The 27,800-nt window shown below is 53.2% G+C and overlaps 1 protein-coding gene and 1 long non-coding RNA gene across 4 annotated transcripts; both read left to right on the top strand.

Annotated features, from left to right (window-relative positions):
* The first annotated feature begins 237 nt into the window (after positions 1–237).
* On the top strand, positions 238–3,074 carry LOC142360510 (uncharacterized). Its single transcript, XR_012763114.1, has 3 exons — positions 238–292; positions 2,476–2,547; positions 3,019–3,074. It is a non-coding gene; the product is annotated as an uncharacterized LOC142360510 (long non-coding RNA).
* Positions 3,068–26,484, top strand: LOC142360508 (uncharacterized). Of its 3 annotated transcripts, none has more exons than XM_075413434.1 (19): positions 3,068–3,112; positions 3,215–3,258; positions 4,641–4,843; positions 10,409–10,465; positions 10,689–10,771; positions 11,406–11,571; positions 12,289–12,395; positions 13,857–14,084; positions 15,147–15,291; positions 16,186–16,379; positions 18,593–18,699; positions 18,904–19,073; positions 19,878–20,057; positions 20,755–20,889; positions 21,600–23,957; positions 24,723–24,878; positions 25,310–25,417; positions 25,585–25,635; positions 26,366–26,484. In XM_075413434.1, the coding sequence occupies exons 3-18, from the start codon at positions 4,820–4,822 to the stop codon at positions 25,615–25,617; spliced, it is 4,251 nt and encodes a 1,416-aa protein (XP_075269549.1). In that variant the 5' UTR covers positions 3,068–3,112; positions 3,215–3,258; positions 4,641–4,819; the 3' UTR covers positions 25,618–25,635; positions 26,366–26,484. The 3 variants fall into 3 exon arrangements, with proteins under 3 accessions (XP_075269549.1, XP_075269550.1, XP_075269551.1); XM_075413435.1 differs by having other exon boundaries at positions 26,356–26,484; XM_075413436.1 differs by having other exon boundaries at positions 26,346–26,484.
* Positions 26,485–27,800: the final 1,316 nt, after the last annotated feature.

The raw sequence follows: 27,800 nt of genomic DNA, 5'->3' as shown, positions 1-27,800 counted from the left end.
CAAGAAATGAATTCAGTTTATCTGTGCATTCAGCTGCTGTGTATTTGTGAACATCCAGACAACATTCATTTAGTGAACTATCATAGCTGTAATGTGTTTGATAAGGCTGTAACAGGATATTGGACCAAAACAGGATATTTGGACTCACAGCATCCTCTAGAGATGAAGTAAAATCGATAATTACCCTGCCCTTTTTCTCTGTTTTTCCTCTCCCTGTCCCCAGTTCAGACAGCATCCGGTGGAATACTACGTAGAAGAGGCCAAGAGGCTGAAGCACAAAGCTGATGCAATGGTAAGCCTTGGCCCTGAGCCAGAAACGTTACCCAGCTCTGGCATTTGGACGTGATACCTGCATGCATGTGACTAAGATGCGCTGGCTAACGTTACTTCCGTACTCCATACCTGGCATCTGTTCAAGGCGTATGTGGGGCGGCTGTCTTTATCTGCCAAATGTTCAGACATTTCCCTTCGTTATAAAGACACCTAGAGAACAGGATTCAGAACTGATGTTGTCTGAGGTTAGCAGGCCTGCTGGCTTTGCAGAGCTGTCACAAAGACCTTGGAAGACAGGTGCAACAGTTAGTTTTAAGACATTTTCCTCTGAAACATCAGGATTCTGAGGGTAATTACGTTGCTGGTGAGCAAGACTTGGAAGCGTCCTTTGCAGATGTAACTGGCTTTCTCTGCTAGGTGCAGTTTTAACAGCGTGCATGAATGAACGTATTTTTTTGCTGATTATGACTCAGTTGGATGATGTACATTCACTGCTTGCCATTGACCTGTGAAAATGGAGTGAGGGAATAGTGTAGCAGCAAAGCCTCACCTGCCTCTCACAAGGCAGGCCTCCAAGACCAGACAATAATGTCCAAAAAACGTGAAGATAACAAATTACTCAAGGAAAACATTGAGCGAGAGGAAGAGATACAAATAGCCAGAGCACACAAAGCTGATGACTGGGACCACATTGGGGGTTCTGCTGAGAACCCCTGAATTATCCCCCAGAGGCCTGGCTTGCATCTTTTTCTTTCTTCAGATCCTGCCTAACTAGAGACAAAAAAGGAATTTAGGTACCCTTGAGAGAAGTAGGTTTCGTCTTAGTCTGAACATGGGAATTTTCTTCCCAATAGACTGACACGACTGGAAGTGCCTTTCAGTACCTAGGTGCTGCCCTTTCCTTCATTGAGTATGGGATCGCCTTGGAATCGGATTCAGCAGCACCAAAATCAGCTTCCAGCGTATTCAGCGGCACCATAGATCTCATCAAGTAAGCGGTTTTCAAAGCGTCATGGTTAGGCAGGACGTTTGGAGGGGAAGAGTTAGTTGCACCGCGCATTTGCAGCTGTGGCAGCTCTGGATTCCCGCCGTGGAGCAGAGTTGAGGTCACTGTACAAGCATGAGACAGACAGACCATCCCGAGGCACCAGAGACAAATCCTTTGAAATGTTTCAGCATTGCTTCTCAGGAGAAGTAGGCACCACATCCCCCTCTGCATCTGAGCCTTGCAGCTGAGGTACACCAGAGGACACTGATTATGACAATCAAGGACGTGAAGGAGTTTTTGCTTTATCCAGATCTGAAGCTGCTTTTGCATGCGAGTTCAGTAGTATTTCAGTTAAAAAAAGTGAAGCAACAGTATAGCGTGTGGCAGAACAGTTAGTGCCCCAAAGGTTTGCAGCTTGACTGAAGGCAGGTTTTACTGGTTTCTCCCATGTGTCTTTCTACCTGTACCCTTTCCTGGGGCTTCTTTTAGCAACCTTCCTCATTTAGTTTCACAGCCCTTGAAGATGTGTGTAGACAGTATGACGTACACAGGCAGTGCAACCCAAGGGACCATGGATTGGGTAGAAGAGAGACAGGTATTAGTTTATTCATGTTGAAATTACAGGTTACGTGAGTGTTTTCAAGAGCTGGTTTGACTTCTTGCCTTAGAGCTGAAAAAGCTGTCAGGGGTTTTTTTTGTGGTAGACTTCAAACTTTTTGAAATGTATTGTTTGCATTCTGGTCCTGATGGACTGTATTTCCAAGATGATGTTGTTGCTTTGTTTTCAAAACGGAGATTTGCTTGTTTGTTTGTTTGCCAAAAGAAACATTTCCACTAAGATGTCTGTCTTGTCTAGAAATAATTGAATTAGTAGTTTATCTTCAGTAGTGGGGATACCTTTTCTGGGCCCCAGGCTGACTGGTGGTCCACGGGAGGCATCTACTTGTAGGGATGTTGCCCATTAATCAGTGTAAGAGGAGAGTGGGTCGCATCAGGGGCCACATCTGTTCCCGCTGCGTGGAAAACAAGGTATTTTGAGACAGAGTCCTCTGCTCAAAAGCCTACAAAGCACTCTGGGTCAGGACTAAGAACTCAGGGCAGGTTTCCTGACCTTAGGACCGAAGTTTGAGATAACGGCGTGGACTGTTGTTTCATAAACAGTGGGAGTCCAGAGCACTGATGGCTGATAAGATTCTGTTATTTTGTTTCCTTAGATTCATCACGACATTGAAATCCTTTATGGACTCCTCAGCATCTTCACATGAAAAAGCCTTTGCTGTGTTATGGTGCGTAACTTTTTCCTGAGCCTTCAGAGTCTGTTTTTTGACTTGACAGAGCGAAAGGCCCATTGCTTTCAGAGGCGAATGAATGATTTAAATGGGAATAGAGTTCTGCAAGGGAAGAACCCACAATATCAAAACCAGAAGCCGGTGTTTGAGCCGTGTAAGTGAAGCTGTAGCTGAACATAGCTGAGGCGCGTCTGGGCCAGAGCTTCCTCAGCCCGTGGCACCTATGAAGAGGTTGGGAACCTGTTTATATAAAAGACCAGACATGGCCCTTCCTTCTTTGTTTTTTTTTTTCCCCTTGCGATGTTTTCACAGAGTCTTTTTTTAAGATGAGCGGAAGGAGAAGTTCTGAGCTTTCCTGACTTTGCAGTACAGTTGGGGTGTGCCTGCCTCTGTCCCACAAGGCTGATGGCTGCTTGGCAGGCAGCAGCGAGTGTCAACACCGATGCCTGGGTGTGTTTCTGTTCACAGCATGCGCTCCCAGTCCATTCTGCACATGGCAATGTTTCGTTATGAGAAAGACACTGCAATGAAGTATTCCAGGATCCTGAATGACCACTTCAAGGTACGGTATGCGTATTGCTAAGCTGCCAGCTGGATGGCTGCAGCAGTTACTGCTGTCAGCTGAATAGCCCAAACCTAGCAAGGGTTCTGTTCCCCGCTGCAGAGTTCTTCCAGAGCAACACAAGCACCTTCTCCATGCGTTGCAAGGTAAGATTTAAAAATACATACGTTGTAATGAGTCTCTAAGGGTGTGAGTGAAAACAGTAGCTGGAGTATTTGAGTGCAAGCTGCGTTTGAGAGTGCCTCACCACTTGCTCTTTCTTGCCACCTGAAATCATACTGTTAGGGGGCGTGAATATGTTTCTGCTCTCTCTTTCCTGTCTTTTCTCCTTGGAAAGGGTTTTTTTCTTTTGTTACGAGGTCCAGAGTTACCATGTCCCGAGCAAAGTAGTTTTCCACTAGAGAAGCAGGTCAGAGGAGCAAGAATGGTATTGTCACCGTGCTGTTTCAGAGCCCCTGTCGGTGCCATCTTTGTTCTGTTAGCGATCCATTGAGACTTAATGGGATACCATCCCCATCTCCCTGGCCGCTGCCCACTAGGATTATGCCTTCACCCTGTGGTAGCATAACTTTGAGGTGATACTTCAATATTTGTCTCTTTAGCTCAGTCACCAATTAAGAAAAAGAAACTCATTCTTCTAACTGGTGAGTTACTGAGCATTTTGTCCTTTCTGTGTATCTGCAGCAGTGTTGCTGTGTGTGTGGCAGCAAAAGTAGAAGGGAAGCTGTCACACAACAGTTTGAACCGACGCCCAGCAGACTGGGCCTGTGTTTTAATGACAATGAGTAAGGAAGAGTTTTTCTGTGTGCCGTGGTAATTGCATTTGGCACACAGCTACCCGGCTCCCCGTCTGCCCCTGCTAAACTCTGCGTTGGCGAGAGGGTTGTTTGGTCTGTAATAGCGATGCTGTAATTCCAGTGATTTTTCTGCCACCTTGCAGAGGATAGTTTATTGGGAAGTAAATGGTCTCCTGCGAGCGTGGTGGAAGCCCTCTCATACCAGTGACTAAAATTAGGTTGGTTGAGGTGGAGGAGGTCAAGTGATGTGATGAAGCCTGCCTGTGCCTGGAAGGCAGGCAGCTGCCCGCATTTAGGTTCCCTAGAGCTCTAAATGAGTTTGTGTAGGCTGAACTGGCTGCTTTGACCCACTGTCAGAAAGCTCCAGCTTCTGTAGGCGGGGAGCTTCATCATGCCTGAACTGTAAGTCATGAGGAAAAAGCGCTATGCTGATCTGGTGAAAGTTTCCACAAGTAGGTGTAGATTTTGGAAGGTGGATTGGTGGCCCTTTCTGATGTCTGGTGCCGCAATTTCTATTGTCAAGAGAAGTTCTTAGAGTTGCAAATCACTTCAAAAACCTTGGCCTGGCACTCAAAGGGCAATTACTTGTTACGCAGCTGAACACATCTCAGTTTTCCACACTCCACTCCACACTGCAGGCCTGGATGATAGCAGAGAGCTCCTGCCATAAGATCGTCTGGCGGCAAGACTTTGACGTTAAACGTTCGTGACGGTGTTTCTTTCTCCTGCAGACCCACGGGCATGTCTTCCCCAAAGCCCTCTCCTGCCGGTTCTGTGAGATCTCAGCCGGGACGTATTGCTAACAGCTGTGGTGGGAACACCATCCCCTATAATATCCCAAGTATCACCTCTTCCTGTGTCAACATCACTGCTGGTATCCTCTCTGCATGTGCTCTGTGGGAACAGGCTGATGCACTGGCCAGGGAGAATTAGGGTAAGTTTGTGCCCTCTGGCTTTTCTGCCTTATGTGTTGTCGTTCTGTGTATGTACTTGCTTAAATCTGAACACTCGGTGTAGCAAACGCCAGACCTAAAGCTCAAAGCATGAGATATGTTGAAATAGACAGCTAGGGCATATTGGCAGAGATACTTGATGGTGATATATTGATGAGTGTTCCAATTAAAAGGTTGTCTTGGCATCCTCAAATGTCGAAGAGCTAAGGAATGAGGGTATCAAGTGCAGGAAAGCTGCCACCTTGCTTCATGGTAAGACAGGAAGCAGAGGAGGTTTTTTGCTGTTTGTTTTTCCCTTTGGGGCGCTTAGCTTTTCTGAGTTGGTTCACCTTCTTTAAGAACAGCTTTGTGGCCTGTAGCCTTGTGGTTTAGTTAGATTGTCAAACTTCCAGGTATTTTTGCCTTGCGAACAGTGAAGCCGGCTGCTCTGCGTAACAGAGAAGCTGAGCAGCATTTGAACTCAAGTCCTTGCTGGGCACGTGACCAGTACTTGCCAGCAGCATTTCCTAAAGTTGCTGCTACTTGTCTATTTTACCGTTTTGTTGTTAAAAAATGTATTGTTCTGTGGTACAAGCAGTGGTGAATAAGCAAAAGCCCTCGAGTATGTGCAGTTCAGTCTGTAACCTGCCATCCCATGTGGCATTTGCAGTGACATTTTTCACAAAACACAAAGTTTTGTGAGCTATTGTGGGCAAAGGGATATATTGCCACGATCTGTTGGCAAACTTGCAAAAGAGAATAAGCACCGTGTGCCTGGCTCAGCTGTTGGAAGGCTGTAAAAACACTCACGCTAATGAGGCAGGTGCTGAAATTCAAACGGCTTTGCAAGTCCCCTTTGAATAAAGAACCTCCAGTGGTTGGCTGTCCTCTGAGCAAATCTGTGCTCGCGGCAGCAATACACGTGTAGTGTTTCGGATTCTGTCCTCACAAGGCTGGTAAGAGACTGTCACACAGAAGGAGTGGTGGATGCTGCTGCTAAGCCAGAGGAAGGAGTCTTGGAGGGAAACCTGTGGGAGGGCAGCCTGAGCACAAGCTTGCTTCAGCCAAGGCCGAATTCAAAACCTGCTCTGTGTTGCCGTTGTCATGTAGGGGAATGATGGCTGGGGTAGTCAATACTCCCAAGGGAGTGGATCTGTGCGGTGGAACAGTAAATACTCACGTAGGCCTGGCAAGCTGTACAAATTTTTAAACCTGTTCAGCTGAGAAATCATGATGTCTCCAAGGTCTGAGGATGGATGATGGAAAGGCACCAGTCCCATTTTCTGGGCATCGCTCAGGAAGACACTCGAATTTGGCTTGCTTCAAGTCTGGGGGAAGCCTGCGGCGGGGACTGGGCTGTGAACACCCAAACTTTTGCCCACCTACCAGGGAGTCTCGACGTCCTTTTAAAGCCAGCGCTTGGGGAGCCGGTTCAGTGCGTGTACGCGTGTGTGAGTGCGTTCTGCTCTCACGTGCCCTGCCTCGTGTGCTTGTTACGCTTCCCGGCCTTCCGATAGCGCTGGGCTCTCTGCGTCGACAATGTGTTTAACGGGACTTGCCGACGGACAGCGTGACGCTGTTGTTGCTCCTGGCAGCCCCCTCGCCTGTCAAACGTGCCTGCTGTGTGAAACCAACCAAATGTTTTCGCTCTGCCTCCTCTTTTTCCAGAGTTTTTTGCTGAACTCAGCACAGCGACGTGCGCTCTGGCATTGAACAGCAGCGTGGCCGAACTAGTCCATTACACTCGACAGGGTTTGCAGTGGCTGGGACTGGAGACCAATACACTTTAACTGGTCCTTTGGGAAGCCTCAGCAACAGCTTTTATACAAAAATGTGTACACATCTACATTAAGCACATTAAAATGTATCTGGGGAATGGAAAAGAAACACGACTGCGGTCAGATGACTATTTGTAGCCAGTAAATGAATAAGCCGATAACGTTACTGTCTGCAAAAAGGACAGCAGCATCTTTCACACAACGTATTTTTCTTCTCAGTAAATTTTCCTTTAAAGAGGAATTCCTCTCCCACATGCAGTAAGATGCATTTCTGTCATTGTATGATGTTAATAATTTCTTGGTGCTCTCAAAATATGTTTGTTAGAAATGAAGGTAGTGAAAGACTTGCTTCTGTTCAGCAAAGTCACTGGTCCTTCCAACAGCCAAACTGAACCACACTGTCTGCTAGAAAAGGCATGAGATAAAAACCACAGAAACAGACCCCAGGCCTGGAGCTGGGGCCATGGGCCGTGGCCCGCGGGGAGCGCCGGTACTCCATGGCTCAGCACTGGGTGCAAGCCTCCCTGTGCTCGACACCCTGCCCAGCAGCACCTGGGAGCCGCTGGAGGCCTCGGGCAACGACGCGGTGGCCATCGAGGACAGCATCCCTGGCACCAGCCCCCACCGGGCCACCCTGGTCGCCCCGGCCAGCTGACGGAACATGGTGAGTGTGGAGGGGGTGGCAGAGCCTGCAGGCGGGCGTCCCGTGCCCAGGAAAGCTCGCATTGCCCCGGGGCCGGGCGGTTGGGGTTGCTGTTTCAGCAGGGGTGGCCATCTCGGCAGGCACGGAGAAGTCCCTGGAGCTGCCCGACCTGGGGCCGGACACCTTCGCCGAGGCCTTTCCCGAGCGGGCAGGGGACAACCTGCAGTTTCCGGACGAGCAGACATTCACCACGGACATCTCTGACGCGCTCGCCTGGCTCGACACCATGGACAGCATGGACACTGTCCCCGATGTCCCCAGCGCGCCCCACAACCCCTACTTGAGCGCCTTCCTCAACCAGCCCCCTGACCTCTGCGAGCACGGGGCGGAAGGTGATCACTTCGAGGGCCGAGCAGCGGGGGCAATGCTGGGGGACGCCGACCCATTCTCAGGGGTGGCGATGTCCCCCTGGCCGGACCCCGAGCAGGAGCAGGGCCGGGGGGCAGCGGTCCTCCCCACCGGGCTGCCCGAGGGTCCCGTGGAGTCTCCTGCGGAGAGGAGTCTCGTGAGGGGTCGTCCAGAGGGTCCCCCGGAGAGTGCCCTGGAGGGTCCTCGGCAGAGTGCTCTGCCGAGCCCCGCGGCTGCCCCTCGTCGCCATCGGCCCCGCACAGCTGACCCACAGAATCACAGAATCACAGAATAGTAGGGGTTGGAAGGGACCTCTGTGGGTCATCTAGTCCAACCCTCCTGCCGAAGCAGGGTCACCTACAGCAGGCTGCACAGGACCTTGTCCAGGCGGGTCTTGAATATCTCCAGAGAAGGAGACTCCACAACCTCCCTGGGCAGCCTGTTCCAGTGCTCCGTCACCCTCAGAGGGAAGAAGTTCTTCCTCATGTTCAGACGGAACTTCCTGTGCCTCAGTTTGTGCCCATTGCCCCTTGTCCTGTCACTGGGCACCACTGAAAAGAGCTTGGCCCCATCCTCCTGACACCCACCCTTCAGATATTTGTAAGCATTTATAAGGTCCCCTCACAGCCTTCTCTTCTTCAGGCTGAACAAGCCCAGCTCCCTCAGCCTCTCCTCGTAGGAGAGATGTTCCAGTCCCCTCATCATCCTTGTAGCCCTCCACTGGACTCTCTCCAGTAGCTCTTCATCTTTCTTGAACTGGGGAGCCCAGAACTGGACACAGTACTCCAGATGAGGCCTCACCAGGGCAATGTAGATGGGAAGGAGAACCTCCCTCGTCCTGCTGGCCACACTCTTCTTGATGCACCCCAGGATTCCATTGGCTTTCTTGGCAGCCAGGGCACACTGCTGGCTCATGGTTAACTTGTCGTCCACCACGACACTCAGATCCCTCTCCGCAGAGCTGCTCTCCAGCAGGTCCACCCCAAGCCTGTACTGGTGCATGAGGTTGTTCCTCCCCAGGTGCAGGACCCTGCATTTGGCTTTGTTGAACCTCATCAGGTTCCTCTCTGCCCAGCTTTCCAGCCTATCCAGGTCACGCTGAATGGCAGCACAGCCTTCTGGTGTATCTACCACACCTCCCAGTTTGGTGTCATCAGCAAACTTGCTGAGGGTACATTCTAACTCTTCATCCAGGTCGTCGATGAAGAAGTTAAACAAGACTGGGCCCAGTACTGACCCCTGGGGGACACCACTAGTTACCAGCCTCCAACTAGACTCAGCGCCGCTGATGACAACCCTCTGAGTTCTGCCATTCAGCCAGTTCTCTATCCACTTCACCGACCACTCATCCAGCCCACACTTCCTCAGCTTCCCTAGGAGGATATCATGGGATATCCTCCCCGCTGGAGGAGGCTCTGCGGGGGCAGCCCCGGGTGGCTCTGACCCGCCTGACGCTGCCGCTGGGCATCGTCTCCTGCCGCGTGGTGCCCAGGGCGGGCAAGGTGGGCAGCAAGCAGGCCAAGTGCCCCACGCCAGCCGGCACCCCCGAGGCGCAGGAGACCTCCCCGCGGGACAGTGTCCCACCCAAGCAGAGGAGGAAGATGGGGGTGCTGCCCGTCAGCGGGTCAGATGAATCGTTAACGGTGCCTTAACCTTGCCTACGCGGCAAGCGAGATCTCCCGCTCTCTCCTTCGCTCGTGGTGAGATGACTCCTGCTCTGCTCTGGCTTAATGGGCGTGGCTGTCCACCTACATCACTGTACTCAGGTCGACCGGACATGGTCCGTGGACACTTGCCATTTTACCGTCCGATATCCAAAGACACCCAGAGAGCCCCTGCCGTGTGACGGACGCCCACCCCTGACGGAAGTTTTAAGCAATAGTCCGTGTCTGGCCAAGAGAGCCGGCGAGGGAAGCACCATGGGATCACAGAACCACAGAGTCGCTTCGGTCGGAGGAGACCTTCAGGACCACCGAGCCCAGCCATCAGCACGACGCTGTCCATGCCACCACCCAACCGCGTCCCCCAGCTCCGCGTCCTCACGTCTCCGAAACGCCCCAGGGACGGTGCCTCGGCCGCTTCCCCGGGCAGCCCGCCCCAGCGCCTCACAGCCCCCTCGGCCCCGAGCTCTTCCCTCGCCCCCAGCCCGACCCTTCCCTGGCGCCAGGACGCGCCCGCCCAGAGCCCCGCAGACGTTTCCTCGGCCCGTCTGGGAACCGCCGGGGCCACCTGAAACCGCCCCCCCCCGGCGGGGCTGGGCCCGCCCTCCGCGCGCCCCTTCCCGCCCAGGCCCCGGCGCGAGCCCGCGTCGCCCTCGCGCTCGCCGTTCCATAACGGTCTCCGGGCAGCACCCGCCGGAGCCAGCGGTGCCGGGGCGGCCTCTCCCCCGCGGCAGCTCCGCAGCCCGGGCCGCGGCGCCGTCGGCCGGCAGCGAGGAGGGAGCCGCCGCCGCGGAGCGGCCCCGGGCCAGCCCGGCTCTCCCGACCCCGCGGCCGCCCGCGGAGCGGACCCCCGCCGGCGAGCGGGGCCCGTCGGGCGGCGGAGCCCGGCCGCGGCGGGGCCATGGCGACGCGGAGCCCGGCCTCCCTGCGGCGCCGGCTGCAGAGCTCGCAGGAGGCGCGGCGCCGGCAGGCGGGGCTGGTGCGGCAGCTGCAGGCCAAGGTGCGGGGCGGGGGGTCGGGGCCCGGCGGGGATCCCGGCGCTGCGTCCGCTCGTCGTCACTCTGCGTGTCCGTCCAGGTGTGGCAGTACCGGGCTCGGTGCCGGGAGCGGGAGCGGCAGCTGGCGGCGGGAGCGGTGAGTGCGCGGCTAAAGCAAACCTAGGAGACGGAGGGCAGGAGAGGACTCCCAGGCTTCAGGTCTGCGGGAGCACTCGCGGTCATGAGCTGCGGGAGTGCAGCAGTGGGAGACCGAGGAGAGCTACTCCCACCGAGTAATCCCCGTCCCCTCCCTTGCTCTCCGTGGTCGTGACAGTGAAGGGAACACAAGAACTTGACAAAACGTTTCCTTTCTTCTCCAGGGATCCCTTCCAGGCAGGTGGGAAGCCAGAGGTGAGCACAGCCTGGAGAATGCGCTGCTTCGGCTGGAAGAGGAGCATCAAAGGTAAAAGGAAGCTGCGTTACCTCACACTGGGTGTCCTGGACACTCATGGAAGCGAGGGGAAACCTGTCAGCGCTGCCCGGCCTCCCCAAGGGAAGCAGCTGGGCAAGCCTCTTTGGAAGGAGAAAGGCCCACAGTCTGTTCTGGGCTGCAGTAACAGCGTTGTGCGCTGAACGGCTCCGTTTTGAGCGGGGGGTTGCTCCGGGTGACCTGCAAAGGTCCCTTTCCAGCCTAAATTCTTCCGCGATTCAGTAGGTGAGCTACTCAGCAGAGCCCCTGTTTGGGCTGAGAATCAAGAGAGGAGAGTGGAGGAAGAGAGGTGGCCAGGACAAGGACAGAGAAAGGTGATGCATCCAGTGATCAGGCAGCACAAAGGGGAGGCAGGACGTTAGTTGTGGGCATCCTCAGAGTTGAAGAGCAGGGGGGAACCAAAACTGTAGATGGAAATGGAAGGCTCAAAGCAAGGAGAAGCAGATGGGTTTGCTGTGACAGGGTGGTCTTACTTAATCCTAGAAAGCACTTTCGCTGCCTCTCAGTTTGACAAGAAGTCAGTGTTGAAGGAATTGGAAAATCACGGGGATGCTGCTTGTGGGTAGCAGTTGTTGAGCGACCTCCTTGCTGCTTCTCCCGTTCCAAGGTGTGAGGATCTGGCAGAAGCGAACACTCGTCTGCAGGAGCACCTCGATCAAGCGAACATGGTCAACTCAGCCCTCCAAGAAGACATTGGGAAGCTGGCGGCGGATTGGATGAGGGCCCAGAAGGAGCTGGAACTGAAGGAGAGCGAGTGGCGCACTGACCGTGAGGTAAGGACAGGCTACGGCAGTGATGCCAGAGCGGAGTGGGAATGCATTGTATTTCTGGCATAGAGGGCTTGCCGTGTGCGAGTTGTGGCTCTGTTGAGGACGTGTCGGTGTTGAGTAGCAGCAGAGAGGGGTGTGAGATGGAGGGGTGTCAGCAAATCTCGGTGAGGGAAGATGCCCACCTGCTGTGACCGTGCTGCTGGGTGTTAAAGGTGAGTGCTTGCTGTTTCTGGGCACTGCAGGGCAGTCACACATGAACGCTCGTCTTTTTAAGCACTGCTAAATCTGCGTCGACAGCAGTGGAGACCAGAGAGGTCTGTGTGTTTTCCCACTCAGAGTAGCCAACAGGAGAACAAGACAGGCCTCCCTCACCAATAGCCTGTTGCAAGGAAATCTGACGCTGGTCTTGGAGGGGTTTGGTTTTGTCTTCCTCCCCCGAGAGTGCTGGACGCCTCTGCAAGGCGAGACGGTGGATCGGGATCCGTTTGCTTTGCTGATAGCCACTCCTGCAGGAGAAGCGTGGAGGTCCCCTGCTTTGAAGTCAGGCGGCAGGTCTGCAGAGGGTGCTTCTGTGGGGCCTGTGCAGTGCTTGGTGCCCCTGTTGGAGTTGTTACTGAAGGAGACCTGGTGATCGTGGTTGTGCTCTCTCCTATCGGAAGGACTTGTACAGCGACAGCGAAGGCTGAATTGGCTTTTTTTTTTTTGTCTTTGCATGTTTAGCTTTATGACAGCTACGTCAGGGGTGAACATAACCGTCTGCTCAGCCTCTGGCGTCAGGTGGTAACCTTGCGCCGTCGTTGCCTGGAAGTGAAGACTGCCACTGACCGGTGAGTAGAAGTGAGGGCTGGATCTCTTGCAGAAAAAAACGTAGCTTCCCTTCCCACCCGCTTTTTGAGCCTCGGTGTTGCGGTCGTTGCAGCTAAAGATCCGATTTCTCCTTGGGTAGTCTGAAGCAATGCCATTAAGCATGCTTTAGGCTATTTTCAGAATCCTTTTGTTTGATGCTGGTTTCAGATAAACCTGAGGGGCTCAGTCTGTGAGCTGTGCAGAGGCCCTGAACAGATGAACTTGGCTATGGTGATCTCTGGGCACATTAACACAGACACAGGCATACGTGGACACATGGGAAGAGACTCACTAAGGCTGTGCCTGCCGTGTGCAGAGCGGTCCGTTTTGTCGAGTGATTAAGATCTGCCTTAAATGTCACTGGGTTTCTTTTCCCACCGCTCCCAATGGAAATATCGTTCATGAATATACATATATGTTGTGGGTTTGCCTCAATTTGCAGCAAAGAACCTACGCAGTTACTCTCTCACTCATCCCCCCTCCCCGGAGGCATGGGGAGGAGAACCCGAAGGAAAAAAGGCAAAAACTTTGGGTTGGGTTGGGATGAGAACACTTTAACAGAATGGCAAAGGGAGGAGAAAACAGCAACCAACAATGCTGATAAAAAGCATGTACAACATGCAGTGTTCTCACCACCCAATGCTCAGCTCACTCCTGAGTAGCAAAAGCCCCTCCTTTAGCCAGCTCCCCACTTAAATACTGCGCATGACATCGCATGGTATAGAATACCCCATTTGGTTGGCTGTTTGGGTCAGCCCAGCCAGCTCCTTGTGAAAATTAACTCTATCCCAGCTGAAGCCAGGACTATATATATATATATTTTTTTTTTTTTTTAAATTCTTTTACCCTTCTCATTTCCAGCTTACATTTATTCTGCTCAGTTTGCATCTGCTTGTTCCTGTATCAACATGGCTGAGAGAAAGAATGGCTTCTCTACCCTGTTACTGCATTTATCCAATGTATCTTGCTTAGTTTGATACCTCCTTTTTGTGATTGTTTTCTTGTTCTTGGGCTCTCTGAGATTCCTTTCTCACAGCTTCCTTCTATAAAATGAAAAAGAGCGTGGCTGTAACAGTACCTTCCTCTGGTGTCAACTTCAAACTCTGGGTTACCGTCAGCCATTTGCCTTCTTTGATTCTGAGCATTCCTAAATGTGTAGAGTGTGCCTGACCTCCTGGTTAATTCTTGAAGCCTTCTGGCTGTTGCATACATTTCTTCTCATCTCGGAGGAGAACATAGACTCATTCCTCAGCCATCAAAGAGACCCATTGCTCAGCTATCGAGATGTGTCCCAATCCCAAAGTGTCAGACGAATGGTTCGTCCCCAACGAAGATGTCACCTTTCCTGCCAGCTTTTACCGTTGCGCAATTACATGGTCAAAAGTGAGTCAGCTGATAAAGACAGTGGTGTGAACATTAGCTCGTTCTTTATTCTTCTGCAGAGATTTGTCCGAGCTGAAGGCAGAGCAAATGAGGCTTTCTGGATCTCTGCTTGTAAGCTGCTCCCACCTAAACTCTGGCACACAGCTCTGGGAGTCCGTCACTGCGCGTAGACCTGTCCCGAAGGAAGAGGCACAGCCGCAAGTGGAGCAGGACATAAGCCCGAAGACTTGGGAAGTGATGTGCTTACAAGTCACGGGGGACCTGGAGAAGCCAGAGCTTCAGCACAGGTAAACGTGCTTTAGACTTTGCTATTACCAACATTCTCTTTTGTGGGTGCTTCTTGGATTCCTAGATGGGCTGTGTCCGCACGTAAAACACACCCGTTCTCCACAGCCTTGTTTCTGTCCGTAGTCAAACCATTGCCTTCAACAGAACGGGTAGAAAGAACCGTCTGGCTGACGGAAGCTCTTCTGAGTAAGACAAGACTGGAGAAGAGATTGCACACGACAGTGTTTTTGTGGTTATCTGATTCTTGGTGAGAACTTGAGACCAGCACAAAGAGAGCTCTGTCTCTTGTGCAGCCCCAGGGCTGCGCTAAAGGAGTTGGGAGAAATTTGCACAGGACCATCATAAGCAAAGTAGCACCCCTGTGCTGATGTTTCCTTGCAAGAGTGAGCGCAGAAGGCCTCTGGGGCAAGAGTGCCATTTTGCAGCGTCACTGCTCGTAGTAATGTGAATGGTCCTTTGATCCTACGATTATTGGATTGGAAATTGATACACATCTCCCTCCCCAGGAGACTGCAAGCTCTTTCATCATTTCTCTGCTGCAGGGCAAAGAAATTGTGGGAATCGCAGTGTGGGCTTTAAAAGTCTGTCTTAGCCAGAGAAGAACTTTTGGGCAGTGTTGTATCCAGCGTATGAAAGAGGAGAGGGAGAACTAATGGGCAGGAAGCTGTTAGCTACCTGAAGGGAGGTTGCAGTGAGGTGCGTGTTGGCCTCTTTTCCCAAGTAACAAGGGATAGGATGAGAGGAGATGGCCTTGAGTTGCGCCAGGGGAGGTTTAGGTTGGATGTTAGGAAAAATTTCTTCCCTGAAAGGGTCATCAAGCGTTGGAACAGGCTGCCCAGGGAAGTGGTTGAGGCACCATCCCTGGAGGTGTTTAAAAGACGTGTAGACGTGGTGCTCAGGGACATGAGTGAGTGGTGGACTTGGCAGTGTTAGGTTTACAGTTGGACTTGATGATCCTAAAGGTCTTTTTCAACCTCACGGGTCTATGATTCTCTACTCTTGGTTTTGCAAATGAGAATGTTTTTACATGAAAAGCTTGTTTATCTTTCCCCTTCTCATAGACTGAAAGACTTAGCTGCACTTGAAGGAAAACATTCCTCCTTCCAGAGCGAGCTGGTAGTCACAAGAGAGACACTGGAGGAATTGCACCTCCAGAGCGATCTGCTGAAGCAGGAGAAACATCAGCTTGCCCCAGCACTGGAAAAGGTATGGTCACCTTCTTCCTAGGCAGCACTTGTGGGAGAGGGAGCTGTGAGGGCAGGACCACCACAGACGCCGTTTCTGGTAGCAGAGGGCAGGGGCAACGTTGGTCTCCTACTCTCACGTGCGGCTAAAGAAGCAAACAGCGTAGCTCTTCACCCTTTTTCCAAGGCAAAAACAAACGAGGCTGCATGTTTCTATTTATGCTTTTTTTGTGGTGAAGCTTGCAACTTTCAAAACTCCATTTGTTCAAGGCCAGAGAGCGGGACAAAGCTCCAAGTCAAAGTGTGCTGTCTTGTACTGCTAAGAATGGGAATGACACCTTGCAGTTGTTGAAGTTGTATTTTAAGACCTACAGGCAGCTTTGACTTGCTGGAGCCTCTTTAGGCCTTGAGGAAGAGGATGAGAAACAGCTGATCCCACAAGACTCTTTCCTCTGGACTAGCTGATTTTGGTCCAGTGGAAAAAGGGCTTGGGAGAATCGCATCACTGCAGGAGACAAGGGAGTTTGCCATCACTTCAGTGTCAGTTTCATAACGTACCATCTTGGGTATTATGGGATAGCTTTGAGAGGAGAAGCGTTTGTTTCTGATGGTCTGTGGTCTGTTCGACAGTCTTAGTTTTGGAGTAGGTGGTATGTTTAGCAAATACCCAGCAGAGGTGTTACACTGAAGAAAAAAACTGAAAAATCACAGTCAATCTTCAAGCTTGAATGCCAGCGAGGTATATTAGACAACTTCCTTGTGCCAGACAAGTAAACAGTCTTGTTGCCATGACCTACTGTACAGAGTCCAGGAGCTCTTTCTCCTCCAGCTGACTGAGAAGCGGCACTGGGTGGCTCTGCACAGAGCTCCGGAGAAAGGGCTCTAGGGCTCTAACTGCATTTTGTCCCGCTTTCAGGTTTACCGCCAGCAAGGGTCAGCGAGCAGTGCTCGGGAGCAGCTGCACCAGGAGTCCTCTCACCAAGGGCACGCACTGGCCAAGGCATCCAAAGAGGAGGAGTTGCTGGTGCAGGAGAAGGCTGCCCTACAGCTGCGACTGGCAGCCATGGAGCGCGACAGGCAAGGCCTTTCCGAGCAGCTGGCAGAGGCCAGGTAAAGGCAGGGAGGAGACCCTAGGCAGGACGTTATTTCATGTCTGTAATTATAAGGTGGTAATCGTTACACGAGGATTTATGGCATCCTGAGTGCTTTTCACAGGTTTTCACCTACCATGGAGAGAAAATGGAAGAATCTTGGGCAAAAAAACCCCAGTATACCGTGATTTGGATGTTATTTTTCTGACAGCTAAAGCTAACAAAGCTCTCCTGAGCCTTGGGCTTGTGTTTATGCCCCCTTGCACGTTCCTGTGTGAAGTCCAAAGCAAGGCAATATCATTCCTCAGTATCTGGTACCTTGGCTCTGCATTGAGGAATAATTAAACCGTGCAGACGTGTACTGAAACCTGAAGCTTCTCTCTGGCTTTCGCTTCTTGTTCTGTGCATTTGAACATAGATCTTGCCTTATCAAGTAGTTTGACACAAGATCTTCAGAATTCAAGGCTGTTACGTACGGACATTGTGAGTAGGACACTGCCATTTCGGGTGAAGCTGGAGGCTCCCGCTGAAAATCTTGAGGGCCTTCTGTTTCTAAGCTAACTCTTGTTAGCTGTGGTGCCGGACCTAGAGTTGGTTACCCCAGCCGCAGGGAAGCGTCTTTTGAGTTCTGGCCAGTCTTTGGGAATTCTTGCCCATCAGTGGTGTCGGGGTCCTGTACTCCTTAGCACATGTTCTTTAGAGACAGATGTCGTGGTGATGTTGTACGGGGAAGGAACAAGATTCTGTCCTTCTGCTGTATCAGGTTTCTGAGATCAAATGCGACAAGTTCTGCTTTTCCAGAAAACCCCCAAGAAACAACTCAACGTGTCGAGATGTTTGTCCTCCTCTTAGATGTGTTTTCAGAAGACTCCTGAAGTTGCGGAGCTGTACGAGTGGTGTTTCAGAGACTGTTTGTCGTACTTCTTGACTTTTGTGCTTTACCGCTCCAGAGTAGGTTGTTAGCGAGGCCGATAAACACCGTTTTGACTCAGTCTGTCTCTTGAGAGCTGCTCCTTCTTCTGAGCTCCAGCTTCTCTGATTTAATCCTGCTGATTTATGTTTTGTCACTTACTGGGCTGTAGCAACTCTTCTTGCGGGATGTTGTTCTCCAGAGCCTTTTGCTGTCACACTTTGGAACTCTGTCTTTTCTGTTTGGTTTTAGAGCCCGACTTTGCTTTATGCTTAAAATGGAGCCTATTTACTTTGGCCTGCCAGAGACTGGCGTAATCAGAAATAGGTGCTTGTTCTCCTTCTGGAAGATACATCCTCCATTGTCCATGCAAGTCGTGAAATCCTGCGGTTGTGCGTTTGATTGCTGTTCCACTCGGGTGCCCCTTTACATCCTGAAGGATGTTATCCTGATGGCATCCCTGTAGCAGTGAGGCAGTGCTGTGTGTTGTAGGAACCTGGCGCACAGACGCTGTCTGAGGTCAGGGAGGTAACTGCAGCTCCTGGTACCACAATCCCGTGTGTCATACGCAGCAGTTGCTTGAAGTCTGGGGATGTAACAGTTTGCCCCTGCAGGTCTACAGCTTCCATTCTAAGGAGTGACAAGCCATTTGGGCTACTGCCTACTTAGTTACCAACGCTTGAAGAAAAGTAGCACTTTTTTCTCTTGAACTTCCGACAGTTTAAACTGAAGGATGCCTGTCTCTGCTTTCAGGTAGTCCTTGTTCAGCTGAAATCGAGTTCAGATTTCTTACGGACTCTGCTACAAGCATGAGACTTTACTGTACCATCTGATGGATTTCTTTAGTCCCTTTGAAATTCAGGGAGTCTGGAAAATTCCCTACCTATACGAGCAGCGTTACAAAGTCACGAGTCAGCCAGGGAAATGCTCTTCTTCTGTCCCCCTGCAGAGCAAGGTGGAAGTGCTGATGAGATACGGGCTGTGAGCAGAGGCTGGGCATTTGCTTGCTGGCACAGACCTTGCGGGCACAGCTACCTGTGTGTCGTAGATCAGACAAGAGCAATTTAGGACTTGGCTCTTGAGGTCAAGTCTGCCTGGGCTTTCTGTGTTATGCTAGGTGAGAAGGAAAGCCTGGGCATTCCCTCGAAGGGGCCTGCATTGCTATCTGCAGTGGCAGTAATGCGCTTTCTGTATATATGAGTTCCCATGCAAACCATTTTCTGTACTCAGGGGTGGGGCTCTTGAGCCACTGCTTACTGGAATAACTCCCTGTGGGTGTCAGGGGCAAGAAACTCATTTCTCTCCGCATTTGCAACTTGCAGCTCAGTGAAGGAGACCCTGGAATCCAGCCTGTTTGAGGCTCAGCAGCACCTGTCTCAGCTGAAAATCCAGCTTGGCACAGTCACACAGGCCAAGGAGGCCATCCAAGGTGAGAGCGTCACGTGCTTTGTTTCTGGTGATCCCCTGCCTAGGCAAGGTGGTATAAAAACAGCTCTCTGTCTGCAGTGCTTCTGAGGAGTGAAGGGGCTGGAGACAGATCCCTCCTACACCGAAATTCAAATGGCTTGAGGTCAGTAAAGTCGGAACCACTGTCTGTGTAGACTCTGAATGTCGGCATTGGTTGTGTTTGCAGGGGAAGTGAAACGCCTTCAGTGTGAGCTGGAAGCAGAGAGATCTGTCATGAGGCAGGAACGGGAAAACACGGCACAACAGCTCTTGCGGACAAGACAGCAGTATGACAGTGCCCTCAGCCTTCGGCAAACTGATCATCAAGCGGCAATAAACAAGCTCCTGCAAGACCTGGTAGGAAACACTGTGCTTTTGAGTTCTTCAAGCAAGCTTTGTGGGCTGGCTTTAGAAGAAGAATAGCCTGAGCGGGTGAAATGGCAGCAGTCACCTGCCAGAGGCCACACGTTGCCAGGCCAGGCAGCAGAGCCAGCGGCTCGTACTTGCAGGCCGTGAAGACCCACGGGCTGTGTTCGGACAGTAAATACAGCCACAGACTTGGTGTGGGCCTAAGACGAGTTTAACAGGAGGTTGGGTGGTCCCCACTCAAAGCACGGCAGCAAAGGGGTAGGATCCTAGCAGACTCCCGTCTGCCGTGAAGCAGACTCCTCGCATTCCTGCCAGCTGCAGTCACGGGAACTTTGTTCCTTTCTCTCTGTCCTGTCAGGGTTGACAGAGGTGTTATCTTTGGGCTTGAGGCGTATGGAGCAGGCCCCTTGTTCCTGGGACTTCAGTTCGTGGCCTGTCTTGTGACTGGGGCATCAGGGCACTGGGCTCTTTCTCACCCTGCAGTCCGTCTGCAGCTTTTAATTGATGAGGATGGAGCTGAGCTTTGCAGGCAGAGACTCTGAGAATGGAGAGAAATCCCAAGGCGAGGGGTGCTAGGAAACAGGCGGCCATCAGAGACGGGAAGGTGACGTCTCCTTTTCTTCCACCTGCTGACCTTCCTTTTAAGTTCCTTGGTAGGACCTGACTTACGGAGGGCACAAAGGCATCACTGGGCACTGCTGAGGTGGGGGTTTGCGGGAGGGATGAAGCTTCACATGTGTTTGAGCAGCCTGGCTGGGACTCCATCGTGAAGTCTCTTCCTCCCCTCCTCAGGCAAGCGAGCGGGAAGGGCACCGTTCAGAGCTGCAGCAGCTGCTGGAGCAGTGGGAAAAGGAGAAGGCAGAGACAGAAAGGGAGCACGAGAAGCAGCTGTTTGAGATGAAGCAGGAAGTTGCTGCCGTGCGAGCTCAGCAAGAAGAGGAAAAAACTCGAGTCGAAAATGCCAAGCAAGAGGTAAAGACTGTGAAAGGAGAGCTGGTGTGGTGTTTTTGCTCTTCTGGGCTCCTCCTCGGCAGTGCCTCTCTGGACACTGTCCATCTGGGTAGAAGTGTCTCTCAGATGCCCCTCTGCAAATGGGAGCAGTGCCTTAGCAACCCAAAAATCCAGAGAGCACAAATCCAGAGAGCTTTGTGCCGTGAGGGACAGGGCCACTAATGAGAGAGGCTACCAGAGCGTAGGTTAAAGAAGGGCAGGAGGCACGTGGCAGGCCTGAAGAGAACGTGAGCACCATCGCTGTGTCTCCTGGTGAGCGAGCTGACAAAGGAAGCCACCTGCACAGCAAGGACAGAGCTGTGGGAGAAGGCTGGGTCCCGGGCTGCTCAGCAGATGCAAAAGTCGCTATCAAAAGACAAACAGGCCACAGCAGGAGACAAGGGATACCCTCACCAGCAAGGCGAGAGAGACCCTTGAGAGATGCCACACATTTTCCTCTTAGATGACTACAGCTTTGTTGGAGGTTCACTCACGGGTGGACCGTGTTTGTACTTCCAGTCTCACTTAGGAATCTGTGCCTCGGGGTGGGCAGATGCTGCCCTAGGAGAGCAGCAGCAGCGTAGTGCTTGGAGAACGTGTGAGCCCGTCAGTCCTTGAGTCTTGCCACACAGAGGTTGTATGGGAAGTCTAAATGCGTCTTCTCTTTGTTCCTGTGCAGGTCCTGCTAGAAAAGGAGCGTGAGAAGAATGCTTTATTAGAGACGCTGCTGCAGACTTGGGGAGAGCTAACAGAAGCCTGCCAGCAGCTAGAGCAGCTCAGGCGGGAGGTGGCAGAGCAGCGAGAGCATGGGCAGGTAAGGTCTGGATGCGCAAAAAGGGCTGAGAAGACAAAGTTTGCTGAGAATAGAAAGCTGTTCAATATTGCCCGTCTGAGAGCAGACAGTGGGGAAAAACTAGAGAAATTTGGGAAACAGAAGCACTGATTCAGATAAATAGGTACGCCTGCATGGGGGAAACTAGTCCAGATGTGGAAGACAGGATGACAGACCGTGATCTGACCCTTACTCCCTCAAGAGGGGACAAGTGGGGCTCTAGAGGATGGTACAGTGAAAACTCTAGACAGTAGAGGTCCAAAAAACCCACCCCAAACTCAGGAAATCAAATGCTGGGGTTGTTGTCTCCTGCCTTCCTTGCTAATGGAGAGAACATCGTCACGCCACATGCTCAGTCTGGACTGTGCTCATCTTGCTGACTGCAGTCGTCTCCATTTCTTGCTGCTACTCCAGGGCTCAGATTATCCTGGCTGCAGTTCTGGTGGATGCTCCCCAAAAGAAGTCACTAGAGCTCAGAGAGGTTCAGAGAAGGGCAACAAGGAAGATTGGACGGGCTGAGGAAGCTGGGAAGACGCAGCCTAAAGGGTGGCACAGGAAAGGTCCACAGCGTCCCAAGAGGCAGGGAGAGAGGGGGCAGCCCTTGACCGGCACTGAAGCAGGAGGTCAAATCTAGTATGAAAAGCAAACCTGTTGAGATGGAATGATTGAATCTTTTTCTCGCTGTTTTGCAGCATGAACGGGACAGAGTGGAAGCAGTGAAAGAAAAACTGGTACGGGAGATAAACCTTCTCCAGGAATCGGTCACAGCCTCCGAAAACCGAGCAAATACAGCAACAGAGATGAATCACTGCCTTGAACAAGAACTTCAGACTACGGTGTCTATCTTAAAAATCAAAAATGAGGAAGTGGAAACGCAGTGGGAGAAAATCCAGATGCTCCAGAAAGAGGCAGCACAGGCAAAAACTCTGCAGGAGACTGTCCCTCGTCTGAATGCTGTCCTGTTGGAGTGGGAGGGACAAAGGAAGTTGGACCAGGACCAGATGAGAATGCTGGAAAAGCAGAAAGAAACGTGTCAAACTACTCTCGATCAGGCTATTAAGGACATAGGAGAGAAAAAACAGAAGGTGGAATCCCAGCAAGAACAGATCCGGGAGCTGGAGAAGCAGCAAGAAGAACAAAGGATTGCTGTCAGCAAGATGAGCAAAGTGCTGGAGGAGAGAGACCAGGAGATCAAATTCCAGGAGGGGAAAATCATCATGCTGGAACAACACGGTGCATCACAAGTGAGAAATCTGCGGGTGGATCTTGATCATCTGAAAAGAGAACTGGAAATGGAGAGAGAACAGGTGAAATCTCTGCAGGCAAGCCTTGAACACTTGCGGGCAGTTCTTAAGGACAGAGAGCGGGAGTGTGATTCTCAAAGGGAGCAGTTAAGACTCTTGCAGCAGCACAAGGAAGAGCAAGAGGGGGACCTGCAAGAGCTTCAGGGTAAAGTAGCAAAGATGACCCTTTCTTTGTCTGAAAAAGATCAAGAGCTTGAGTCACAACAAAAGCAAATCCAGGAAGCTGAAGAAGTCATGCACATGCAGGTGAGGACTGTCCGTCACCAACTGGAGCAGACCCTAGAAACCTTAAAAGAAAAGGACAGACTCATAGACCTCCAAAAGCAACAGGCAAGGAGCTATGAGGAGAAAACAGAAGAACAGCGGAATGTTTTACAGAAAGACTTGGAATACTCTATGGCAATACTGAAAGAAAAGGACTTCATGATTGAATCTCAGAAGGAAGTGATTGAGACCTTCCAAAAACAAGAGCAAGACTCTGAACAGCAGAAGGAAATTCTGCATCATCTTCAAGCGGCGCTAAAGGAAAAAGAGCAAGAAATTTTATCCCTCAGAAAGCGCTGTGAGGCATGCAAGGAAAAGGAGGAAAAGCATGAAGCTGAGCAAAGACATCTCCAAGCAACAAAACGGACTCTGAAGGAAAGAGAGAAGAAGATAGCGGTTCTGGAGGAGGCTATCTCTAAGCTTCAACAGCAAAAGGAGGAGGCAGCGATGCCGACTAAAGCTATGCTGCAAAGGCTTGAATACGCTGAATCTTCTCTAGAAGCTAGAGATCAAGAGATAGCGTCTTTGCAAGAGCATGTCCAGGACCTTCGAGAGCAGAAGCAGTTGGAAGGCAAGCAGGCCAAGAGAGTAGAGCAGGATCCAGACAAAGCGAGCCAAATAGCGAAGGAGAACCATTTGGAGTTCCTCAAGCAGCCAGAGCAAATGAACATGTTCCAGCTTCGTGGTGAAAGCATGAGAGTAGCCCTAACATCATGCCAGAAGCAAGTGAATCTGCTTGAGGAAGAGGTGAGGAAGAGAGACAAAGACAACAAAACTCTTATGCAAAAACTCCAGCGGCAAGAAGAAGAACTGAAGACCTTGCAGAATCTCCAGCTTAGGCTAGCCGAGAAGGGAGAGGGGGTTAGACACCCCAGAGAGCAAGAGAAGCTCCTGGAAGAAGCTCTTCATGAGAGGGAACGAGAGACCAAAGCTCAAGGTGAGCAACAAGAACTAGAAGAGGAAATCAGGGCTCTTCGGGAAGATCTCCAGCATGTCCAGCAGACTCTGACCAAGAAGGATGAAGAGATCGAGTACCAGAGAGGCAGAGTCAGGTATTTAGAGGAGACTCTGACAGAGAGAGAACAAGAGCTAAGGAGGCAGAGTGGGCTCCTGAAACGGTTAGCATCAGCTTTGCGATGGAAAGATGGAGATGAGACCCTACAGAAACAAATCCGGAGACTCCAGAACTGGGAGGAAGAGGAAGCAGAGAAGAGGAGAGTTCTCCAGGAGCGAGACCGTTCCTTGCAAAGGCAGAAGGAGCTAACCCAACAACTGGAAGATGAGCGCAGAGCAAAGGGGAAAGAACTGGAGCATATGGTTGCTGTTTTGAGGCAGACTGAAAGCAGAGAAGTCAAATGGAGAGAGAAGGCACAAGCACTGGCTCTTGCCCTTGGCAAGAGTGAAACGGCTCACGGGACTCGGAGGGAAGAAACAGCCGTCCCGCAGAGTGTGGTTTCAGCGAGGGACACGGACCAGTGTCAGGTAGACAGCGTGACTGACCGTCAGCCAACGAAAAGGTCTATAAAGGAGTCTGATGATGTTCCCTTCAAGAGATGGGAATGTATTTTCCCACAAATAGTTGACCTGCTTGGCCAAAAAGCTGTGACTGCTGCCAGCAGGCTCGCCTGTCTGTGTGCTGCGGCCAGAGACCATCCACCTGCTGGAATGTTTTCTGCCAGGCCCAGAACTACAGAAGGAACTACGGAGCTTGCTGTTGAAATCAAGTCCAAAAAGCGGGGGTGGGTCATTGGCTCTCTCCTACCTCGGCAAGCTTAGCCAACACAGCGTGGGTGGGATTTGGCACGGGAGGGAAAGGGCACAGCTGACCAAACCAATGTGCTAAACTTAGCAGAATTGTGTAACGGTGGCTGAACAGCAGCTACACGGACGGTGCTTAGAGGATGCTCTCAGAGGTGTAGGTTTGTGAGGTACAGCTTCTCCAGTGTGTTAAAAATAACGGAATTCGTACCATTGCCTGATCAGGTTAAAGGCTTTCTTGGGCACTGGGGATGTCCTTGTGCCGCAGTCCAAAAAGCACGAAGGCAAATTTGTTTGGGTTTCTCCAAGGTGATCTGGAGGAGGGACCCTAGAAGGGAGAGTGTTGTTTTGGCCTGTGGACCAGGAGGAGAAGAAGGGACGTGGCGGCTGTCCGTTCCCGAGTCGGGTCACTCTCCCCGACGTGTTGGTTCTGGCCCTTCTCGCCTTTACGTGGCACCAGCTCACATCATCCCCTCTCTGCCTACCCAGCAGGCTCTTGCAGAAGGGGAGCAGCTGTCGTGGCTCTCGGAGAAGGGGCTCCTGTTGCAGCGGCTGGAAGTTCTGCAGGAAGCAGTTGCAAGGCTGGAAGATGAGAAGACGGAGCTGAAGCAACTCAATGCTGAGCTCCGGAGGACTCTTGAGCAGGTGAACCAGGCTTTCGCTGCCTCCGCACAGCCTCGCGGTCCCCTGGAGCACAGCACATTTCCACACACAGCGCTTTGGAGTCCTCTGCTCGTTTCCTTCCCTCTCCCACATCCCCCTGCGGACACAGGCTTTCATATTTTGTCTCTCTTCTGGCACCCCTTTGCCTTCGCAAATGCTCATTCGCTGCGGTACCGCCCTGCTTGCCCCAGTGTTGTCCCCCCACACACACACGTTTGACACTGCTGGGTCAGGAACTGTTTCCTCTTGTTCTTTCTCTTCCATAGTCTACTCCAAGTGCTTTTTGCCCCCAGCGTTGTCTGGTGCAATTAACAGGCTCTGAGCAGACATCTCCTTGCCATGATGTCCAGAGGCCCCTTTGCTCCTTGTCTGGAGGCCGGTTTCTGTGACCCTTTCTCCCACCCAACACGCAGGTGGAACGTGAGCGGAGGAGGCTGAAGAGGTGTTGCAGGGATCGGCCGCTGCCAGACGCGTGCGGATTTTCTCTCCCTGACCAGCACAGGACGCCTGCTTCCAGACAGGTGGGAGCAGAATCTTAGGTGGTGGGAGGAGGCTCTGGCCACGCAGAGGAACAACGGCCGGTCCCCGTGGCAGCAGCCCCCCAGTACAGGCCCTGTAGAAGTTGAATAGAGAGCGTGGCCCCGGCCAGGCTGAAGACCAAAAGGAAATCCTTGCGCTTTCTTCACAGGAGGAGTCTCCCGTGTGCTGCAGTCACCGCTGAGCTGAGCTGCAGAGCCAGGTGAGCAGCAGGAAAGCTCTCGTGAAAAGCTGCTGTGGCCGCGCTGACGGGCAGAGCTCTGCACGACGCTGCAGCCCGAGTCTGGTGTGGCTGTCGGGGAGGGGGTGCGCCGGGCAGTGGAAATACCCAGCCAGACCCATCTGTTGGCCGCGGCCAGACAGCGCCGCTCACCCGGGTCTCGTCCCCCGCGTGCCTGAAGGTCTGGCCTGGGGGGAGAGGGGCTGGGGGAAATCCAGAACCCTGGAATGGCGTCTGTTAGGTGAGCTCCCTCGCCGAGGGAGAGCGTTTCCCTGTTCCCAGCCTGAGGCTGGGGCCTGCGTTCCCGTGTGGAGCAGAGCCCTTGGCAGAGCCCGTGTCCCTCTGGAAGCAGAGGCCGAGGGTGCGTCTGCCCAGACGGCCGGTGTCGGGAAGGGAGTGCAGCAGGCAGGGTGCGAGAGAGCGATTGTAGAGAAGCTTGATTATGACTACAGGACAGCATAAAATCATAGAACTAGAACATGGCCTCAGCCGTGTGAATACAGGTGTGTTAGGAAACCACACGGGGGTGGAATGCTGCTCTCAGCTGTGCCCTGAGTAGGCCTTGCCATGGTTGGGTTAAACACCAGCTGACCCAGCGTAAGATCAGAATGAGAAGGTGTAGCAAGATCAATGTCATAGGTCAGTAGGTTAAATTTCAGAAAGAGGAGTAAGTTTAACAGAACTTTTTGAAGTGTCTCAAAGTCTTTCTCAGGACTGTACGGAACAGAGTTCCCGGAAGAAGGTGAAGGAGAGACGAGGCCCCCGAGCCGCCCCCGAAAGCAGCGAGGGAGAGCTCTGCTGAGACAGAGGAACAGAGAGCGCTCAATAAATGACGTCCTCACAGAAACGGAGCGGTTGCTCGGAAGCTGATGCAGATTCCAGGCTCGATGCAGTGGGTTTCGGGGGTGTCCATGGAGTGCTCTGGCGAGCGGAGCTTTGCCCCTGACCGAGGTGACGGGGCGGGAGGGCCGCCACGGCCTCCGCAGCCCCCTCGGGCTCGTTCTCCCGCGGCCCACGCAGCCACGGGGGACTCCGCAGGCGGCGAGAGGAAAGCTCGCTCCGCCGCTCCCCGGGGTACCCCGCGGGGGCCCGGCGGCCGTCGGGGCTGGAGGCCGAGGGTGCCGGGAGCTGCGGGCGGGCCTGAGCCGGGCCGGCTGCCCCTCTCGGGTGTCCCTTCTGCCGGCGGTGCCGGGGTGCCGGGGTGCCGGGGGCGGTGCCGGGGGCGGAGCAGGCGCAGTGCTGGGAGAGAGGCGGGACGGGGGCAATGTGGGGGCGGAGCGAGGCCGGGGCCGGTTCCGGGACCGAGGGGGGGGCGGTGCCTGGGGCGTGGCAGGCGAGAGCTGGGAGGGGCGGGGGCGGTGCCGGAGGCGGTGCGAGGCCGGAGGCGGGGCAGTGCTGGGTGAGGGGCGGGGCCGGGGCTGGGGCCGGGGCGGGCACGATGCGGAGGCGGAGCAGGGGCGGGGCCGGGCTGCGGCGGGCGCAGTGCCGGGGGTCGGGGCGGGCACGATGCGGGGGCGGAGCAGGGGCGGGGCCGGGCTGCGGCGGGCGCAGTGCCGGGGGTCGGGGCGGGGGCGGCCGCCGCGGTTCGGCGCCTTGGCCACGCCCCTGGGCTCCTCCGTCCCGCGCCGGGTGAGCGGGCCGAGGCGGGGCGGGGGGCGGCGGCGGCCAGCGGGCTCCTGGCGGCGCTGCCTTTGTGCTGGGAGCCGCGGTCCCGCCTCGCCGGGGAGGGGAAGCGTCCCCGTTTCGTTCCCTCCGGAGAGAGCAGCTGTCTGCTGCCGGTGCTCGGTGCTCCCAGGGCACGGCCTGGGCCAGGCCGGAGTTCTGACGTCCGAATGCTCTCTCGGGGAGGGACCGGTGGGGTTCGGCCTCGATTATTCTGCCCTTTCCTTTTTGTGGGGGGGTTTGGGGCCTTTTTGGCGGCTCACACAGAAGTGCCTGTTTATGAGAAAGTCCTCCGCCTGGCCGTGTTTCCCCACACTGCGGCCACACGAAGCCAAGCGAGCGCCAGGGGCGTTCTGGAGGAGAAGGCGGCAGCCCTGTCTCGTCACATCGTCCCTTCCCGGAGTGCGAGAGACGAGCCCGGACTGTCGCGGCTGGATCTCTCTCTCTCCCTGGAGGTTCCCCGCAGCCGGCAGCAGAAGGGGCCC

Source organism: Opisthocomus hoazin, chromosome 2 (genome assembly GCF_030867145.1).
Source record: "Opisthocomus hoazin isolate bOpiHoa1 chromosome 2, bOpiHoa1.hap1, whole genome shotgun sequence".
NCBI classification, from domain to species: Eukaryota; Metazoa; Chordata; class Aves; order Opisthocomiformes; family Opisthocomidae; genus Opisthocomus; species Opisthocomus hoazin.
Note: the sequence above shows the minus strand (reverse complement) of the source record. Positions and strands in the feature narration are given on the sequence as shown.

What these genes read in the sequence shown, in the direction of transcription:
- LOC142360508 (XM_075413434.1), top strand. Translation starts at nt 4,820, where the DNA reads ATGCACTGGCCAGGGAGAATTAGG. An exon ending in AGTGGCGCACTGACCGTGAG is followed by an intron (nt 11,572 to 12,288) that starts GTAAGGACAGGC and finishes TTGCATGTTTAG; the next exon opens with CTTTATGACAGCTACGTCAG. An exon ending in AAGCCAGAGCTTCAGCACAG is followed by an intron (nt 14,085 to 15,146) that starts GTAAACGTGCTT and finishes CCCTTCTCATAG; the next exon opens with ACTGAAAGACTTAGCTGCAC.